Source organism: Pongo pygmaeus, chromosome 2 (genome assembly GCF_028885625.2).
Source record: "Pongo pygmaeus isolate AG05252 chromosome 2, NHGRI_mPonPyg2-v2.0_pri, whole genome shotgun sequence".
Lineage (NCBI taxonomy): Eukaryota > Metazoa > Chordata > Mammalia > Primates > Hominidae > Pongo > Pongo pygmaeus.
Genome location: NC_085930.1, coordinates 19,763,729 through 19,784,620, shown reverse-complemented (window position 1 = coordinate 19,784,620; position 20,892 = coordinate 19,763,729). Strand labels below are relative to the sequence as shown.

The window sequence follows — 20,892 nt, the reverse complement described above, 5'->3', positions numbered from 1 at the left end:
AGAAGAATTAATGCCAATCCTCTGCAAAATATTCCAAAAATGTTCAAAAACCAGGAGGGGACATTCCAATCCATTCTATCAGGTCAACATTTATCTGGTTCCAGAGCCAGATGAACACCTTTCATAATAAAAACACTCAAATAATTAGTAATAGATGGAAACTCCGCAGTAAATAAAGATCGTACATGAAAAGCTCACAGCTAACATCATACTCAATGGTGAAAAACTAAAAACTTTTCCTCTAGGATCAGGAACAAGATAGCAACATCTCCTCCTGCCACTTCTATTCACCACAGTACTGGAATTTCTACCCAGAATAATTAGGCAAGAGAAAGAAATAAAAAGCATGCAAATTGGAAAGGAAGAAGTACAAAATTTTGTTCACAGACAACAGGATGTAATGTGTAAAAATCCTGAAATTCCACAAAATATTGGTAGAATAATGAAATTCAACAAAGTTTCAGGATACAGTAACACACACAAGTCAGTTGCATTTCTATAAACTAACAATGAACAATCTGCAAATAAAATTTTAAAAAGAGAGGCCAGGTACGGTGGCTCACGCTTGTAATCCCAGCACTTTGGGAGGCCAAGGCGGGTGGACCACCTGAGGTCAGGAGTTCGTGACCAGCTGGGCCGACCCTATCTCTAATATAAATAGTAAAACTCTGTCTCTATTAAAAATACAAAAATTAGTTGGGCGTAGTGGCAGACACCTGTAGTCCCAGCTACTTGGGAGGCTGAGGCAGGAGAATTGCTTGAACTTGTAAGGTGGAGGTTGCAGTCAGCTGAGATTGTGCCACTGCACTCCAGCCTAGGAAACAGAGTAAGACGCCATCTCAAAAAAAAAGAAAGAAAGGAAAGAAAGAGAAAGAGAAAGAAAAGGAAAAAAAAAAAGAAAGGAAAACAAAGAAAAGAAATTTTTAAAAAGAATGACATTTGGCCAGGCGCAGTGGTTCATGCCTGCAATCCCAGCACTTTGGAAGGCCAAGGCGGGCAGATCACCTGAGGTCACAAGTTCAAGACTAGCCGGGTCAACATGGAGAAACCCTGTCTCTACTAAAAATAGCGAAAAATTAGCTGGGCGCGGTGGCACGCACCTGTGATCCCAGCTACTTGAGAGGCTGAGGTTGGAGAATCGCTTGAATAAGGAAGGCGGAGGTTGCAGTGAGCTGAGACAGTGCCACTGCACTCCAGCCTGGGAGACAGAGCAAGACTCCATCTCAAAAAAAAAAAAAAGAATTACATTTACAACAGCATTTTAAAAATTAGAAATAAGCTTAACCAAGAGGGCAAAAGATTTGAACACGGAAAACTACAAAACACTGTTGAAAGAAATTAAACACAAATAAATGAAAAGAAAAGCTGGGTTTGCAGATTAGATGATTTCATCTCGGAATGATGTCAACACTACTCGAAGTGACCTAGATTCAATACAATCCTTATAAAGATTCCAATGACATTTCTGATAAACAGAAAAACCCATCCTAAAATTCATATGGAATCTCCAGGGCCCATGAATAGGCAAATCAATCTTGAAACAGAACAAAATTAAAGGTCTCAAAACAATTACAAAACTGCAATAAGCCAAAAAAAAAAAAAAAATGTGGTCATGGCATAAAGACACACTTGACACACTTATGGACCAACACAACAGAGACCTCAGAAACCAACCCGGCATATATGGTCCGATGATCTTCCACAAGGATGCCAAGACCACTCAATGATGAAGGAGAGTTTCTAAAATAAATGGTGTTGGGAAAATTGTATATCCACATGCAAAACAATGAAGTTGGACTCTTACCTTACACCACGTTAAAATTAATTCAGAGTGAATTACAAACCTAAATGTAAAACTAGAATTATCAAACTCCTAGGGAAAACAAATTTGGAAAATGCTTTATGACAATGAATTTGTCAATAATTTTTAGGATATGACATTAAAAGCTCAGGCAGTAAAAGCAAAAATATATCAAACCTAAAAGCTTCTGTACCTCAAAGGTCACAACCAACAGGGTAAAAGGCAAACTATAGAATAAAAGAAAATACCAGTTGAGTGTCCCTTATTTGAAATGCTTGGGATGTGTTTCAGATTTTGTAATATTTGCATTATTCTTACTGGTTGAGCATCTCGAATTCAAACACCTGAGTCTGAGATGCTCCAATAAGCATTTCCTTTGAGTGTCATGTTGGCTCTCAAAAAGTTTCAGACTTTGGAGCATTTGGGATTTCAGATTTTTGGATCAGAGACATTCAACCTATAGTTGCACATCATGTATCTCATAAGAAGTGAACATCCAGAATACATAAAGAACTCCTACAGAGAGACTACCAGAAGCAGAGAGGAGCAAACACATTTTCACACTAGGGCACCTCCTATCTCTCCTGGATTCCAATTAGGGCAGAGTAAGTGCTAGTTCTCTGCCAACCCAGGATTAGGTCCTGCAGCTGCAGTGAAAATAATCACAGAAGAAAACTAAGAAATAAAAAATGGAGAAAGTGAGACATCAAACTAAAATTATTAGAAACCCCTAGGAAGAAGGAAAAAGAAACCAAGAAAACAGAAAAACAATCAAACCAGTTAATTAAACCTTGGAGTGACCAGAAGATCAGAGTTTCCTAAAGGAGTGGAAATTTATTGATTTGAAGAGGATTTATTGATTACTGATTTGAAGAGGAAGAAAAACCATGAATGGTCTAAAGCAATAGGGGGTGTCTGAAGAAGTCAGTAGGGTGAAAACAAGAGCTGGCCAGAATGTCCACAGATAGTGACAAGTTTGCAAAACCTTTACTAGACTACTCGTGAGGCTAACTAGAGGCCAAGGAGCCAACCCTGCCCCTGTCCTTACAGAGACACCCTACACAGGATTCCCAGATATAGATGGAAGGACAACATCTTATCAGGTCCTCTCTGTGCAGATGTGGTTATCATTCCAAATAATGAGCTCCAGCCCAAAGCCTGTTCCATCCTCAATTGCTTTGAGTGGGCAATGTGAGCTCTCCACACACGAGCTACATGTAGGTTTCTTGGGTACCCAGATGGGAGCTGTGAAACACAAACCCTCCGTGGTCAGGTCCGTATCTGTTTCCTGCCTTTTTCCCAGTAGTCCCCAGGCCTCAGCAGCAGTGGTCTACCTCTGTTGATTCTCATTCAGAACCTAAACTTAGAGACAATTAGAACCTGGACCCCAATTCTACCTGAAAGTAACAGAATAACATAATCTATACCCTGCAGCATGACTGTTTGCCCAACATAATGAGGATGAACTGTGAGATAATGAATGATCATGACCAAAAAACACCACTACAACCCAACAACAAAATAAAGTGATTAAAAAGTGGACAAAGAACATTTATCCAAAGATGAAAGATGATATACAAATAGCCAACAGATACATGAGATATATGAGAAGATGTGTAACATCACTAATCATTAGAGAAATGCAAATAGAAACCACAATGGGACATCACTTCAAACCCAACAGAAACTAACAAGCGCAGGTGAAACTGAAACCCTTGTACACTGTTGGTGGAAATATGAACTGGCTCCTCAAAAAAAAAAAAATAAAATGACCATATGATCCAGCCATCCAACTTCTACAGAGAGACGGAATAACTAGTAGCAGGACCTCAAACAGATATGTGCACACCTATGCTCACAGCAGCATTACACAGCCACAAGGTGGAAGAAACCAAAACGTCCATCCAGGAAATATATATATACACACACACACACAAAGAAACGTTATTCAGCCATAGAAAGGAACAAAATCCTGACACATCTGACACATAACATGGAACCTACTTACAAAACAACAAATATTATATAACCCCAGGTATATAAGCCAAATTTTTAGAAACACAAAGTAGAATAGTGCTTGCCAGGAGGTGGAAGGAGGGGGAAATTAATAGTTGTTGAATGAGTATAGAATTTTCCAAGATAAAAAAAAAAAAATCTAGAAATCTGCTACGCAACACTGTAAATATTCTTAACTCTACAAAACTGTATACTTACAACTGGTTATGACGGTAAATTTTAAGGTATGTGTTTGTCACCAAAATTCGAAATAATAAATTATTTATAAAAAATAATATTTTTTGACACAGGATCTTACTCTGTTGCCCTGGCAGGAGTGCAATGGCATGATCACAGCTCACTGCAGCCTCAACCTCCCAGGCTCAAGCAACCCTCCCACCTCAGCCTCCCGAATAGTTGGGACTACAGGTGCACACCACGATGTCAGGCTAGTTTTTGGTTTGGTTTTTTTGCAGACAGGGTTTTGCCATGTTGCCCAGGCTGGTCTCAACCTCCTGGGCTCAAGCAATCCACCTCCCTTGGTGGCCTCCCACAGAGCTCAGATTATGAGCATGAGCCACCATGCCCAGCCTATAAAAAATTATTTCAAAAAGCCAAAAGATTAATCAAACTGGAATATTTAGAAATATTTAATTAACCCAAAAGAAGTTAGGAAAGAATATATAGAAGATCAAAAGACAGATGAAGGCCAGGCATGGTGTCTCATGCCTGTAATCCCAACACTTTGGGAGGCCAAGGTGGGTAGACTGCTTGAGCTCAGGAGTTCAAGACCAGCCTGTGCAACATGGCAAAACCCCATCTCTACAAAATATATAAAAATTAGCCAGGTGTGGTGCCATGCACCTGTAGTCCCAGCTACTCAGGGGGCTGAAGTGAGGATTGGTTGGGCCTGGGAGGCAGAAGTTGCAGTGAGCCAAGATTGCACCATTGCACTACAGTCTGGGTGACAGAGCAAGACCCTGTCTTAAAAAAATAAAATAAACAAACAAATAGAAAATAAGTAGAAAAATGGCAGACCTAAATCCAACCTTACTAATGATTAGTTACAATGTAACTGGACAAACACTCTACTTAAGACAGAAACTGCCAGACCTGAGAGGAAAGCAAGACCCAACAATATGGCATCCACAGAGACACAATTTAAACACAAAGACACAAACAAACTATGAGAAAAAATATGCTATGCAAACACTAATCATAAAAATATGCTATCCAGACACTAATCATAAAAAGCTTCAACAGAGATGTTAACACTAGATGAAAGAGGCTTCAGAACAAAATATATCACCAGAAATAAACAGGTACTTTCATAAAAATAAAAGAATCAGAGAGGATGATATTACAATTACAAATTGTGCCTCAAAGTGCACACAAAGTACACACACACACAGAGCTTCAAAGTACATGAATCAAAAACAACAGAAAAAAAGCAGGAAATTGACAATCCACAATTATAGCTAGTGAATTAATACTGCTCTCTCAGTAACTGACAGAACAACCAGATAAAAAATAGGAAAAATACGGATCTAAATGACAAAATCCTGACCCAAATGGTATTTTATGAAGCACACAGTTGAGCACTACCAAGACAGACTGTATGTCGATCTATTGAGGAAAGGTTAAAGCCTGAAAGTATACAAAGTGTGTTGTCTGAACACTTGAAATTAAATTAGAAACCAACAACAAACAGATATCCAGAAAAGGCTCAGATGTCTGAAAACCAAGTAATAAACTTTGAAATACCCTGTGAGTCAGAAAAAGTATTCACAAGGGGAACTGGAATGTATTTGGAACAAACTTGTTATAAAAATCACATTTCTGGTAGACTAAAGGTGACAACTTCTTTCCTGCTCCTCTCTCTGTCAGAACCAATTCCTCTTGAACCTTGCCCAGATTACTGACTTATTTGGCCATCAGAAGGTGACAAAGGTGGTATTTGGGGACTTCAGAAGCCGGGCTGAGAGAACGGAACACTTATCCAGGAGAAAGCCAGTCACCAGGCAGGAAATCTCACTCCCCTGAGACCCCTATGATGGAAACCACACGGCCAGTCCACGACTAGCTACACTCATTGACAGCCCCCACTGAGCCTCCTGCAACACCCACTCCCAACCACTAATGAGCCACCCTGCACACCACCCCACTGTGCTTTCACACAATCCAGCTCGGCTGCTGCCCTGCTGCAACTGTGTGTGAGACGAGCTGGCCACCAAGACTCTCTAAGCCAAAAAACAAGTAATAATGAGTTGTTTTAAGCTGCCAAGTTTTGGAGATGGTTTCTTCAGAATAGATAACTGGAAAAGAATACGGCAGCTGGAAATCAGCTGCTGTGGTAATCAGAAGCTACAACATGTGCCACGACTGTGAGGCTGAGCTGTAACTGGGCTTCAAGGAGACCATTCATGTAAGCTGGAAGAGCATCAAGACTCTTGGTGAGGGCCTGAAGAACGGTGAAAAAATGTCATTGGAAACTGGAGAAAAGGCCTGGGAGTTACGTGCTGAGGGACTGTGGGAAAACTACGGCCACAACATGGAAACTGAAAGGGCACTACACCATCTCAGGGATCTGTCTAAAGAGACATCTAGGAAGAATGTGGAAAGTGCTACCAACCTCCCCTAACTGTCACTGAATAAATATGACAGGAGAGAGACATGAACTAAAGAAGGAGGTTCAGTTTTCAAACAGAATTTAGAGAACATATAAAGAAATAATTTCTTGTCTCAAAAGACCAAAGTAAAAAAAAAAAAAAAAAAAGAAAAGGAAAAAAAAATCAAAAAGAAGCCATTGAATACCCTATTGACCATAAGAAAAAGGCAGAGAAAGTTGGTCAACGGCAACCCAGGCACTGAAAGAAAAAGAACATGGAGAATGACAAAAGCCCAGAGGGAGGAGTAAAAAGACACAAACGCCATTCTCGAGGACCAGGACCGGATGCCATTCTCAGGGACCAGGACTGGGCACTCATTAGAGAACTGCAACAGGTGCCCCATGGGAATGACCAACTGTTAGACGGGGCCTACAGGGCAGCACCTACCTCCTGCCTCCCACCAACCCCATCTAAAGGGAAATGCCGACTGTTTTCACACCGGTCCCCTCACTGCGGCTGAGTGTGTTGTGGGACAGATGACAGGCCACCACAACCTGATTCAGTCCTCACTGCGGCTGAGTGTGTGTGGGACAGATGACAGGCCACCACAACCTGATTCAGTTCTCACTGCGGCTGAGTGTGTCGGGGGGCAGACGACAGGCCACCACAACCTGATTCAGTCCTCACTGCGGCTGAGTGTGTGTTGGGGGAGAGATGACAGACCACCACAACCTGATTCAGTCCTCACTGCGGCTGAGTGTGTGTGGGAGGACAGATGACAGGCCACCACAACCTGATTCAGTCCTCACTGCGGCTGAGTGTGTGTGGGACAGATGACAGGCCACCACAACCTGATTCAGTCCTCACTGCGGCTGAGTGTGTGTGGGATAGATGACAGGCCACCACAACCTGATTCAGTCCTCACTGTGGCTGAGTGTGTGTGGGATAGATGACAGGCCACCACAACCTGATTCAGTCCTCACTGCGGCTCTGTGTGGGGGACAGATGACAGGCCACCACAACCTGATTCAGTCCTCACTGTGGCTGAGTGTGTCGGGGGACAGATGACAGGCCACCACAACCTGATTCAGTCCTCACTGTGGCTGACTGTGTGGGGGGACAGATGACAGGCCACCACAACCTGATTCAGTCCTCACTGTGGCTGAGTGTGTGGGGGACAGATGACAGGCCACCACAACCTGATTCAGTTCTCACTGCGGCTGAGTGTGTGTGGGATAGATGACAGGCCACCACAACCTGATTCAGTCCTCACTGCGGCTGAGTGTGTGTTGGGGGACAGATGACAGGCCACCACAACCTGATTCAGTCCTCACTGCGGCTGAGTGTGTGTGGGACAGATGACAGGCCACCAAACCTGATTCAGTTCTCACTGCGGCTGAGTGTGTGTGGGATAGATGACAGGCCACCACAACCTGATTCAGTCCTCACTGTGGCTGAGTGTGTGTGGGATAGATGACAGGCCACCACAACCTGATTCAGTTCTCACTGCGGCTGAGTGTGTGGGGGACAGATGACAGGCCACCACAACCTGATTCAGTCCTCACTGTGGCTGAGTGTGTCGGGGGACAGATGACAGGCCACCACAACCTGATTCAGTCCTCACTGTGGCTGAGTGTGTGGGGGAACAGATGACAGGCCACCACAACCTGATTCAGTCCTCACTGTGGCTGAGTGTGTGTGGGAGGACAGATGACAGACCACCACAACCTGATTCAGTCCTCACTGCGGCTGAGTGTGTGTGGGAGGACAGATGACAGGCCACCACAACCTGATTCAGTCCTCACTGTGGCTGAGTGTGTGTGGGATAGATGACAGGCCACCACAACCTGATTCAGTTCTCACTGTGGCTGAGTGTGTGGGGGGACAGATGACAGGCCACCACAACCTGATTCAGTCCTCACTGTGGCTGAGTGTGTGTGGGACAGATGACAGGCCACCACAACCTGATTCAGTCCTCACTGTGGCTGAGTGTGTGGGGGAACAGATGACAGGCCACCACAACCTGATTCAGTCCTCACTGTGGCTGAGTGTGTGTGGGAGGACAGATGACAGACCACCACAACCTGATTCAGTCCTCACTGCGGCTGAGTGTGTGTGGGAGGACAGATGACAGGCCACCACAACCTGATTCAGTCCTCACTGTGGCTGAGTGTGTCGGGGGACAGATGACAGGCCACCACAACCTGATTCAGTCCTCACTGCGGCTGAGTGTGTGTGGGATAGATGACAGGCCACCACAACCTGATTCAGTCCTCACTGCGGCTGAGTGTGTGTGGGACAGATGACAGGCCACCACAACCTGATTCAGTCCTCACTGCGGCTGAGTGTGTGGGGGGACAGATGACAGGCCACCACAACCTGATTCAGTTCTCACTGTGGCTGAGTGTGTGGGGGGACAGATAACAGGCCACCACAACCTGATTCAGTTCTCACTGCGGCTGAGTGTGTGGGGGACAGATGACAGGCCACCACAACCTGATTCAGTCCTCACTGTGGCTGAGTGTGTGTGGGGACAGATGACAGGCCACCACAACCTGATTCAGTTCTCACTGCGGCTGAGTGTGTGGGGGACAGATGACAGGCCACCACAAAGTGATTCAGTCCTCACTGCGGCTGAGTGTGTCGGGGGGCAGATGACAGGCCACCACAATCACAGCCTGATTCAGGATTCAGTTGGGCTTCCAGCCAGTGCCATAAGGAAAACCATTCTGGGGCTTTTGAGAGGGGCAAAGCATAATTTGCATGTGGGAGAAATGTTAATAGTTTGTAGCCAGAGGACAAGCTATGGTTTATTAGACTGCTACAGGTTCCTACTATGCTTCTCATCAAAAGGGGAATCTAATCACCTTCCCCCCTTGAATCGTGGCTGGTCTCAGTGATGAGTACGACTGGACAGTGTGGTAGGAGAGATGCTCTGGGACTTCTGAGGGGTGATCATGAGAGGCCTTACAGCTTCTGCCTGGGCCTCTTGGGCACACACCCTGGGAGAAGCCAGACAAACCTGACTACCTGACATTGCCAGGCTGGGAGGAAGTCCATGCTGGCCACAAAAAGAGGGCTGGGTGCCTGCTCCACATCCCCAGCCACTAGAGTCCTTCTGGATCACCTGAGGTCAGGAGTTCAGGGCCAGCCTGACCAACAAGGAAAAACCCTGGCTATACTAAAAACACAGAATTAGCTGGGCATAGTGGTGCATGCCTCTAATCCCAGCTACTCAGGAGGCTGGGGCAGGAGAATCGCTTGAACCTGGGAGGCAGGGGGTTGCAGTGAACCGAGATCGCACCATTGCACTCCAGCCTGGGCAACAAGAGGGAAAATCCATCTCAGAAAAAATAATAATAATAATAGATTTGTCTATAAGGTTTTATGAAAAATTGGGTGACATTTGGCTTTCTTTAAAGAAGATTTTCAGGTAATATTAAAAAGTAATGAAAAATTTGTTTGCCTTGTAAATAAACTACCAAAAAAAAAAAAAGGAAAAACGAGAGGCAGATTGTTCAGGAAAGTAAGTCTTCCCTCTACCAATGATTAAAGATTTTTGCTGTTTGAAAATGTTTTAAGTCATGATTTTAGGTAAATGAATGACTTATGGTGACCTGGAATTCTATTTCATAACATCAAGTGTTTAAACCTTTAATATATTTAATAGGCTTCCCAAAATCAAATTTCAACTTCAAAATTGTCTTTTCTGACCTCTAACTTTGGGATGCTACAGAGGCCCCTGAAGCACCCAAAAGAGAGGTAAACAGGACTATTTAACATGTTAAGTCACATGGGAAGCACTGTCAAAATAAAAAATAACATTGAACCTTCTTCAGGTTATATTTAGTGTATGTCATCAATCCGTTCTCAAATTGTATAGGATTTCTAAAATTCTTGTGTGTTTTTTTTTCTGACACGGAGTCTTGCTCTGTCACCCAGGCTGGAGTACAGTGGCGCGATCTCGGCTCACTGCAAACTCCAACTCCCAGGTTCACGCCATTCTCCTGCCTCAACCTCCCAAGTAGCTGGGACTGCAGGCGCCCACCACCACGCCTGGCTAATTTTTGTATTTTTAGTAGAGACGAGGTTTCACCATGTTAGCCAGGATGGTCTCGATCTCCTGACCTCATGATCCGTCCACCTCGGCCTCTCAAAGTGCTGGGATTACAGGCATGAGCCACTGCACCTGGCCAGGATTTCTAAAATTCTAATATGTCTATATGTATGCTATCTATCACAATTACCTGTTTTGTTTTGTTTTGAGACAGAGTTTCGCTCTTGTCGCCCAGGCTGGAGTGCAATGGAGTGATCTAGGCTCACTGAAGCCTCCACCTCTTGGGTTCAAGCGATTCTCCTGCCTCAGCCTCCCAAGTAGCTGGGATTACAGACACCTGCCACCACACCTGGCTAATTTTTTTATTTTTAGTAGAGACAGGGTTTTACCAGGTTGGCCAGGCTGGTCTCAAACTCCTGACCTCAGGTGATCCACCTACCTTGGCCTCCCAAACAGCTGGGATTACAGGCATGAGCCACCACATCCACCCTAATTATGGTTATTAAGTTATTGTAGACCACAGAAATAATCAAATTTCCTTGTCAATTGTCTTTAACTATTTAAAGTCAATTCCACAGTTAATTGCTTAATGGTGATGCAGTTTCTAAAAACTTCACAAGCATGCAAAATTCTAGAATATGGTGTCTCTTAGAAGATTCATGAAAGAATGAAAAGGACCCTGAAAAACACTCGTGAACACAGGTTTCTAATAACTTTAATATCATGGGTAAAAATTCCCCATAAGTTCCCCGATCCCCAAGAATTGGACTGGTTAAGAACTCCCAAAAGTTAGGCTGGGTGCAGTGGCTCACGTCGGCAATCCCAGCACTTTGGGAGGCCAAGGCAGGTGGATCACTTGAGGTCAGGAGTTTGAGACCAGCCTGGCCAACGGTGAAACCCCGCCTCTACTAAAAATACAAAAATTAGCCGGGCGTGGTGGTGTGCGCCTATAATCCCAGCTACTCAGGAGGCTGAGGCAGGAGAATCGCTTGAACCCAGGAGGCGGAGGTTGCAGTGAGCCAAGATTGTGCCACTGCACTCCAACCTAGGTAGCAGAGTGAGACTGCCTCAAAAAAAAAAAAAAAAAAAAATTCCCAAAATTTAATAAAAAGACCAACTGGTTTATAAAACTGCTAACCCAAGTAAAACAAAAATTGAATACCAAGGAAATATTTTGCCAGATTTGCATGCTAAATCACCAATACTGAAATTGTTTAGATATATAATTTAAATAAACTCCATGGTCTAAGTCAAATTACCTATAACTCATCAGTTACCAGTGCCATGCACCTAATTTGGAGAAACAGCTGGTATTCAAGAGGATGTAAGTCTAATGTTAATTAAGCACGGACTTATGAAGAACCAGGATGGCCACCTTGTCCTTCTCAAGTCCTTAAAGCTTTTGTTATTAAAAGTTCTGCATTCCATAACTCATGAAGAACCAGGATGGCCACCTTGTCCTTCTCAAGTCCTTAAAGCTTTTGTTATTAAAAGTTCTGCATTCCATAACTGATCATGGAAAAGATAAAATGATCCAAATTAAATATATTGGTGTGGTGATTTCTAAATTGCTAAAATAGTTTACAACCAATGTTTGGTTTGTGAAACCTATATTCCTAGGAAAACAATCAAAACTTCAGGTACATTTCATTACCCAATGGGCCATTTAAACATTTTATAAAGGGATTTCATTCAGTTGTCATTTTCAGTGCATGTTTTCTGGTTGTATAAAAGTTCTTCCATGCAAGAGGGTTGATGTTAAAACACTAGATTATTACTCTGAAGTGTATTTTCACCAGCTAAAGAAAGCCTTTTATGGTTCACTGAGGACAGTCAACCCCTTCACAATCTAGAATCTGATGACTGGATCTTCTGAGAACATCAAAGAAGGACTGCCCTTGCCATCCACATGACAGCAAAACTTTAAAACCTTAAACTTTGGGTTCATAGTCTCACAACTCAGAAGGGTCCCTCCACACTCGGAACTGTATACCCATTAGAACCCTTAAGGTAAAGCTAACAAGGACAATTTCCCCCCAGAAGAAGATGGCATCCTTAATGTGAACAGTTTTTCCCAAGATCACAGATCAAGACTTCTCTACTATCATGAAACTCTTAAGTATCTGTGCAGCTGCTAACACTTATGGCATATGGAGAAAACATCAGGTATTATAAAGATTTGGTTGTACGGAATTAACAAAAAACCCACTTAGTTAAGCAAGTAAATTCTTTACCTAACTTATTCTTTAATCTATTTGATTTTAGGTGGTTTGATTTATGGGGACTCTGAGTAAGGAGCATATGCCAAATTCTTAGTGTTATCCCAGTAGTCATAAGAGTCTCCCTGGCGCACTGTACTTCCTCAAATGTTTTAAGAGTTTGCATGCAGCCATCTCTAAAATGTCGAATGGTATCTCTTCAACTGGAATGACAAGAGGTTAAAAAAAAATGTGCAACCATAAGGACACCATAACCTATCAGTGACATGCTAAACTGGAAACCCAAAACAATGGGAGTGACATGCTAAACCAGAAACCCAAAACAATGGGAGTAACGTGCTAAAACCGGAACCAAAAACAATGAGAGTAAGGTGTTAAAAAAAAATGTGCAACCATAAGGACACCATAACCTATGAGTGACATGCTAAACTGGAAACCCAAAACAATGGGAGTGACATGCTAAACCAGAAACCCAAAACAATGGGAGTAAGGTGCTAAAACCGGAACCAAAAACAACGGGAGTGACGTGCTAAAACCGGAAACCCAAAACAATGGGAGTGACGTGTTAAACCAGAAACCCAAAACAATGGGAGTTACCTGCTAAAACCGGAACCCAAAACAATGGGAGTGACCTGTTAAACCAGAAACCCAAAACAATGGGAGTTACCTGCTAAAACCGGAACCCAAAACAACGGGAGTGATGTGCTAAAACCGGAACCCAAAACAATGGGAGTGATGTGCTAAACCCAAAACCCAAAACAATGGGAGTGACGTGCTAAATCTGGAACCCAAAACGATGGTAACTAAGAGTGGTGCTAAGGCCCTACATTTTGGTCACACTCTCAACTAAGTGAGAACTTGACTAAAAAGGAGGAATTTTTTTTTTCTGAGACAGAGTCTCACTCCAGAGTGGAGTGCAGTGGCACAATCTCGGCTCACTGCAAGCTCTGCCTCCTGGGTTCAGGCCATTCTCCTGCCTCAGCCTCCCAAGTAGATGGGACTACAGGTGCCCACCACCATGCCTGGCTAATTTTTTGTATTTTTAGTAGAGATGAGGTTTCACCGTATTAGACAGGATGGTCTCAATCTCCTGACCTTGTGATCCACCCACCCTGGCCTCCCAAAGTGCTGGGAATACAGGCGTGAGCCACCGTGCCCAGCCAAAAGGAGGAATTTTTTAAGCAAAATTATGGGAGACCATTGTTTTAAACTAAGCTCATGCAATAGGTCCCAACAGACCAAAGCAAACAAAAATGGAGTCACTCATGCTAAATGTAACATAATCAAAGTAAGACTTTAAGGAAACACATAAATCCTAGAACAAACCAGGTTTTGTTTTTCTCCTGTAAACAGGACGTTCCAGCATAAGAAGGTACCTTCTACTCAAGTCCTTGTTCCACCTTTTCAAAACTCACTGGTCTATTTCCCAGTGGGTTTCTAAACCAAGTAAGTACATTTGCAATGGTAACAGTGACACCAGTGCCTGAAGTTTTGGCCAATCTCTCAAAATTGAGAAAATAACCAAAGGGAAGGAATTGTTAAAGTGAACTGAGTATGGCCTGAGAAGGACTCCATAATTCTACATATGAGTCCTTGTGGATGAACTGCAACCTACCTTAATAGGTAGACAAGAATGAAAACCTAACCTGAGAGTATGCACCTGGAACAACAGCTGCGTCTTGGCCAATCCCAGTGGCCAAACTTCAACCACTCAGTCACTGCCAAGTGTTCAAACTGTGTTCAAACAAGGCAAACGCTGTGCTGTTTCTGTACCTCACTTCCGATTTCGGTATGCCACTTCCCTTTTGTCTATAAATCTTCCACCACATGACTGCGCTGGAGTCTCTGTGAATCTGCGGTGATTCTGGGGACTGTCCGATTCGTGAATCGTTTATTGCTCAATTAAACTCCTTTAAAGTTTTTCTTTTAACAGAACTAACACAGAAGAATTTCTGGATCATGAACAGATGTTTTGTAATACCCAACGTTGTATTAACATGAATAGACTCTTCCTTAGATACCTAACCTTGTTTTTAATATGAATAGACTCTCCCTTAGCAGAGAAAACCGGACAAACTCCATTTGGCTCCTTCATTTATAAGACATCAAGGGTTCCTTACCCACCCCCTTTCCTCAAGGGCTTTAACTTGTGCAAGCCGACTTTCAACATATCAAAGAGTGCAATTAACTGATAAAGTGCTGAGGCAAGTGATGTCCACAGTTCCCAGCAATTTACTCAGAGATAGTATCATAAAGCCCCCATGTTTGTCCAGCAGATAACACCCAGAGCCCCCTCACCTACCATTTTGTGGTGAATTTAAAGCCCCTGCACTCGGAACAGTTTGTTTTCCTTTAACCATCTGTCTTTTTAACGTTTTTGTCTGTTTTTTCTTCTGTAAAGTTGCTGCAGCTAGAATTCCCCCTCCCCTCTCTAAACCAAAGTATAAAAGAAAATCTCGCCCCTTCTTCGGGGCTGAGAGAATTTCGTGCGTTAGCTGTCTCTCAGTCGCCGGCTAATAAAGGACTCCTGAATTCGTCTCAAAGTGTGGCGTTTCTCTCTAACTCTCTCGGGTACGACCGTTTCAACTACGGTAGAAGACTCGAGTAATGAAAATACAGTCCCCCTAAATTTGACTATTATTTAGGTTAATGGTGAGTTTCGAAGAAATAAGTTAGGACTACACAGAGTGGGCTAAATTGCAAATAAACACTGGTAATATTTCCCAGAAAATATAACTTTGAACAGGCTGCTGCACACCCTGCACGTAGAGATAAACTAAGAAAAAGGTGTGGAGAGTTATTTAAGGACCTGTGGTTAACTCAGTCCTCAAGATGTTCCGGGTTTCATCCACGAATCAAGGAGGACCTCCCAAAAGCTGTTTGGGACCACATTCTTCGAGCAAGGAGCATACCTTATGATGGAAGCTGTGCTTTAGCGGCAGAGGACCCTTTCCACTGCACAACACGCCATGCTTTAGCGGAAGATGACCATTTCCACTGCACAACACGCCATGCTTTAGCGGAAGATGACCGTTTCCACTGCACAACACGCTGTGCTTTAGCAGAAGATGACTGTTTCCACTGCACAACACTACAAGTGTTTACTGCCAGGCCGGTGTGAAATATGTTCCAGCACATAATCTGTCACCAATGAAGGTGGTGGTTCAGACTTGGTGCACACAAGCTTTCCTGTCCCACAAGAACACAGCATGCTCTCTTCTCGGGTTCCATTCCAATCATGTAACAACCACAACTGCCTTTTTTGTCACAGCATCAGAAACGTCAGAGGAAAATTTGCACTCAACTTAGACAACTCTAAGCTCTTATAACCTGCCTATATCTACAGGTCAGCTTTATCTTATTTATGTATATTTCCTTCAACCTGAGTTTTACTTATTTCTACTTTTCCTTTTTAATTCACAGACACCCATAAACTCAGAAAATACAGTGTAAAACAAAGTGAAGAACAAATAAACAACTCACCAGAGATTTATTTGTTTCTTGTAGCTCTTGGAAACACCCAGAGGACACTGGAAACATAGCTGGGAGAGAAGGCAAATGACGTGGATTAAGGAGAGAACTGGTGTGGTGTGATCCCAGATTCTTCTGCCCAACACTCTAGACACATTACCTGGAAAAGCCCTCCTCCCTCCTGAAAAAGAAAAACTTCCCCGTGGGAGAAGAGTCCTTCACGCCTCATTAGGGGCAGCAAAGACTCAAGATAAGATACATCTACAAGTACATTAATTGGTAGACATTAGATGCACAATTTATTTTTGAATAAAAATATGTATTACCTACTAATTTAACAACAATATTACCTAAAGATATAATCTAATAATTTAATACAAAGAAACATTATAAGTTCACTAAAATAAATGTTATAGAAATATACTGGGCTGTATTAACTATTTTCCTATTAATATGGGGACTCCACAAATAACTTCATGAGTGCTCCCATGACAGTACATCTTGCTTTTCTATACCTGAACATCATGTAAAGTGCATCTTGCAACCCAGCAATTTTGGCCTACAATTACGTTTTTTTAAATGTACATAATATGTATTTCCTGCAGTACACCATTCTACTCACATTTCCCAATAACACCTTTCCCTGAATCCAAGCCCTCATATTATGGTCTGACAATAAATTGGGCTTTTCTATCTGACTTGTCCCTGAATGGACAATGGAAAATGTCACGCAACTATCCATTGGTTCTTGCCTTTTTGGACACAGTCATATTGTGAGGAGGTCTGGAGCTACCCTGTTGGAGACACAGGGCCTAGCCAAGAGTCACCACAAACCGCCAGATTGTGAAGGAAACTATCTTCAACCAACCAGGCTCAGTCAAGGCACCAGGTGACCAAGGCCTCTTTTGTGATCCAGGCAACACAAATATATCAACTACCCAGCTGAATCCACCACACCAAAATGCAGATCCACAGAACTTCAAACAAATAAAATGGTGGTTGTTTTTTATAAGCCAGTAAGGTTTAATTAATTCCTTAAACAGCAAGTATTCACTGTTACACCTAAGTGAACAGAATTCAATATGTTTTTAACAAAATTATGTAGGGGGAGAAAGTCTTAAATTACAAATCAAATACAATAAATAGAACTTCACAATCTAACGCTAAGTTTGGTGATGGACTAGGTTTAATATATCTCAGACGCTGGAAACAACGAGCTAAGGTTGAAGGAATGGGACTGTGTTTGGAGAGTATTTTAATCTTCTCAAGTATGACAGGTCACTCCTGCACCCCAGACCACACTTTCAGGCCCCTTCAAATAAGGAATATTTCCTAGGTCCTTGCCTGTTCTTCTCAGCCGAATTCACCTCAACCTTCTGAAAGTTTGTCCAAACCTTCCACTATCATCTAGTCTTTGCAAATCTTGTACGTTCTAGGGAGCAGAATTAATATTTCCTGAGCGAGGAAAACTAGGATCTTCACCTGTGACCTTTTTTCCTCCTCTGAAGCACCAGTGAGAGGTTAGACCAGAGGGCTGTTCTTTCAAGTGCGCTTCTTATTCATAGGGAACCCTCCCCTTCAAACTTTATAACACACGGTTAAGACTGAAGTACCCTTAAGGCTGAAGACCATCATCCAGTACCCCACCTCCCTCGCGGAATCAGTGAGTTCTTCCCTGGAAACTAGGTCTGGTACAAACTTCCGTAAACGCAACCCCGGAGGACTAGGCAGGTCACACAGTGAAGGAAGAAACCAGAAACTTCACTTGCTAAAGAGACACAGGGAAACCCAACTAATACAAACGCCCAGTTTAAGACTCGAGGCGCACGCGTTTCGCACTACTCCTCTGGGAATGGGGAACGTCTCCCGAGAACTGTGTGTTAGCACCGGGACAGATGGGCAAACTGAGCGATATGCGGCTTGATAACCGGGCCCCTCAGCGGCAGGACAGGAGCGCGGCCTGCAGACTCCGGGCCCAGAGCCACCGGCCTCGCCTACGCGCTCCTGCGCCTCTGGAACCCGCTTCACTGCCAGGACCCCACGCCTGTCCTCCCAGCCCCTGCCAGGGTCCGCGGCCCGCACCTGCACGTCAGGCCCTGCCCGCCCGCGATGCGCTCACGCGTCTGCTCCAACAACTGGGGAACACTGGTCCGGCTCCCCGGGATCCCCCGAGGCCCACAGGTTCCTCTTCGCCCGCGCACCGACCCGCATGGACATAGAACCAAGCCCCAGGCCTGCCCAGCTGCAGGACCGCCCCTGGGTTCCGCACTTCCGGAGGAAAATGGCGGAGTGGGCGGGCAGGCGCATGCGCAGAGAGAAAAGCAGGTTTCCAAGGTCCTTGATGGTAACATCATTGGAAGGTGACACTACATTTCCCATGAGGCTCTGCGGCCCCCCGTTAGGAACCCACGCCGGACATTCTGTTTTGCCTAGCAGTGAGTCCAGTTACCCGGAGACCCGGACTTAATGGATCAGGACTGGTCCCTACCCAGGTGACACAGATGTGGCATTCTGCTTCTTTATTAAATCCTGGTTTCACAGCCTGGGACATTGTGAAAATAATGGAGAAATTTCAATAGAGGCCGATTGGTCTATGCTGTTAATGAGTAACTTTTTTGGGGGGGGGGACGGAGTCTCGCTCTGTCGCCCAGGCTGGAGTGCGATGGCGCGATCTCGGCTCACTGCAACCTCCGCCTCCCGGGTTCAAGCGATTCTCCTGCCTCAGCGTCCTGAGTAGCTGGGATTACAGGCGCGCGCCACCACACTCGCCTAATTTTTCTATTTTTAGTAGAGACGGGGTTTCCCCATGTTGGCCAGGCTGGTCTCGAACGCCTGACCTCGTGATCCGCCCTCTTCGGCCTCCTGTAATCACGCTGGGATTACAGGCGTGAGCCACCGCGCCCAGCCCTCATGTCTATTTTTTATAGATGCATTCGAAATCATGAAAAAAATCATGTCTCTATTTTACTTTAAATTTTTAAAAACACAACTAATGAATATGGTAATTCTCTTCCAATCAGTTATCTTTTCTCTCATTAAACTAATTTGTGAGCCTTCAATTTACACAGTTAGAAAAAATGCTCTAGTGCATATACTAGGATAAAATAACAGTGTCATAAGACAGATGCACTCCATAATCTTTGTGACAATTTACACTTCCAGTGTCTGATAAATATTTGCCCATAAACTCCCACGTTTCATCCATCAATCAATCAAATCTACCTATCTTTATTTATTTATTGTGAGAAAGACCTGAACTTTGCCTTTCCTTCCCTGACTTCTGCCACAAACTAGGCAAGGAGTTCTGCCTAGGGGTTTCTCAGAGCTCCGGCTACCACCGAGGTTCCTAACAGGGAAACGCCGGCTTGAATGCTCAGGGTTGATGTGGGGGTGCGTGTGAAACGGGGGTGGGGTGAAAGGGCAGTGAAGTTTGTAGGTGGGCAGATGGGGGTGTGAAGGGCTTTCAGGTAAGAGGCACGCAGGAAACTGGGAGAGGCAGCGAAAGCACCTCACACCTCAGATCACCAGAAGACGCTCCCACCAGCGCCGTGACAGTTTGCCAACGCCATGGCAGCACGGGAAGTCCCCACCCCTTGCCATGGAAACAGCTGGAAGTTACTGCCCATTTCTAGCTATTTCTGAGTAATCTTAATTAGCATGCCATTAAAAGTGAATTATGAAAATGACTACAAGCCACCCCTAGGCTGCTACTCTGGGAGCACAACCCACCGAGGGCTCCTTGCCCTGCAGGAGCAGACGCAGGGCTGTTACACCGCCAGTGCCTCCGTAGAGCTACTTTCTTCCACCACAGGCTTGCTTTTGAATTCCTTCCTGAGCGACTCCAAGAACCTGCCCTTCCTCAGTGTGACTCTTGCCTAAAACCTGTCCCTGGTTTTCTCTTTTCCTAAGCATGCCCTGACTTGTTCTTTCATCTCCTCTGATCTTGCGATTGCTCCTCAGTGACTCTATTCTGCAGATCCAGAAAACTCAACCTTAATCTTCCCAGAGCCATGTTGTCTCCAACATTGGAATCTCTAGCCTTGCTTTCTCGGACGCCTGGATTACAGGCCTCTCTCTTGAATACCTATTGGTATGGTATCTGGGGATCCTTTAAATACACGATGATTGGCAGGGGTTACATAGCGGAAATCAGTGCCTGACAATTCGCCTTCCAGGATATAGACTGTCATTCCCTCTCTTTGTGGGCCTCAGTCTCTTATCCATAAAAGTAGAGATTGTGATACTCATTTGAATTGCAGATACCTCACCCCAAACCCACGTAATATAATGTAAAAGCCAAGAATGCAACCCCTTTCCTCACCCCGTGAAGGTTAAGTCCTCAGAGCCAAGGAGAGAAGGCTCAGGGATGGTACCTGGATGTTTCCAACACTAACTATGTATTGTAGTTTTTAGTGTTCAAGTTTAAGCTTCCCTAGCTTTAATTCTATTGTAACAAGATTTATTTTTGTAATTCCATTTTTGGATTCTTGATTTCTTGGTAAAGAAATACAGTTATTTTTGTATACCAATCTTATATAGTGTTACTTTGCTAAATTTGTTCACGAGTCCTAATACTTTTTAGTAAACTTCTCATGATTTTCTAAATGCAAGATTATGTCATCTGTACATAAAGATAACTGTACTTCCTTTCCAGTCTAGATGCCGTTTATTTATTTAGGTTGCCAAGTTGTCCCAGCTACCACTGTTATCAAGTAAAAGGGTCTCACTGCCCAAAGCACT

The 20,892-nt window shown here is 43.9% G+C and overlaps 1 protein-coding gene across 1 annotated transcript in view; it reads right to left on the bottom strand.

Annotated features, from left to right (window-relative positions):
• Nucleotides 1-18,427, bottom strand: part of LOC129032439 (zinc finger protein 717) — a 47,296-nt gene extending 28,869 nt beyond the window's left edge. The window contains 2 exon segments of the mRNA XM_054479595.2: nucleotides 16,165-16,223; nucleotides 18,235-18,427. Coding sequence (XP_054335570.1) covers nucleotides 16,165-16,221 — 57 coding nt within the window. The 5' untranslated portion in view covers nucleotides 16,222-16,223; nucleotides 18,235-18,427.
• Between the last annotated feature and the right edge of the window lie 2,465 nt (nucleotides 18,428-20,892).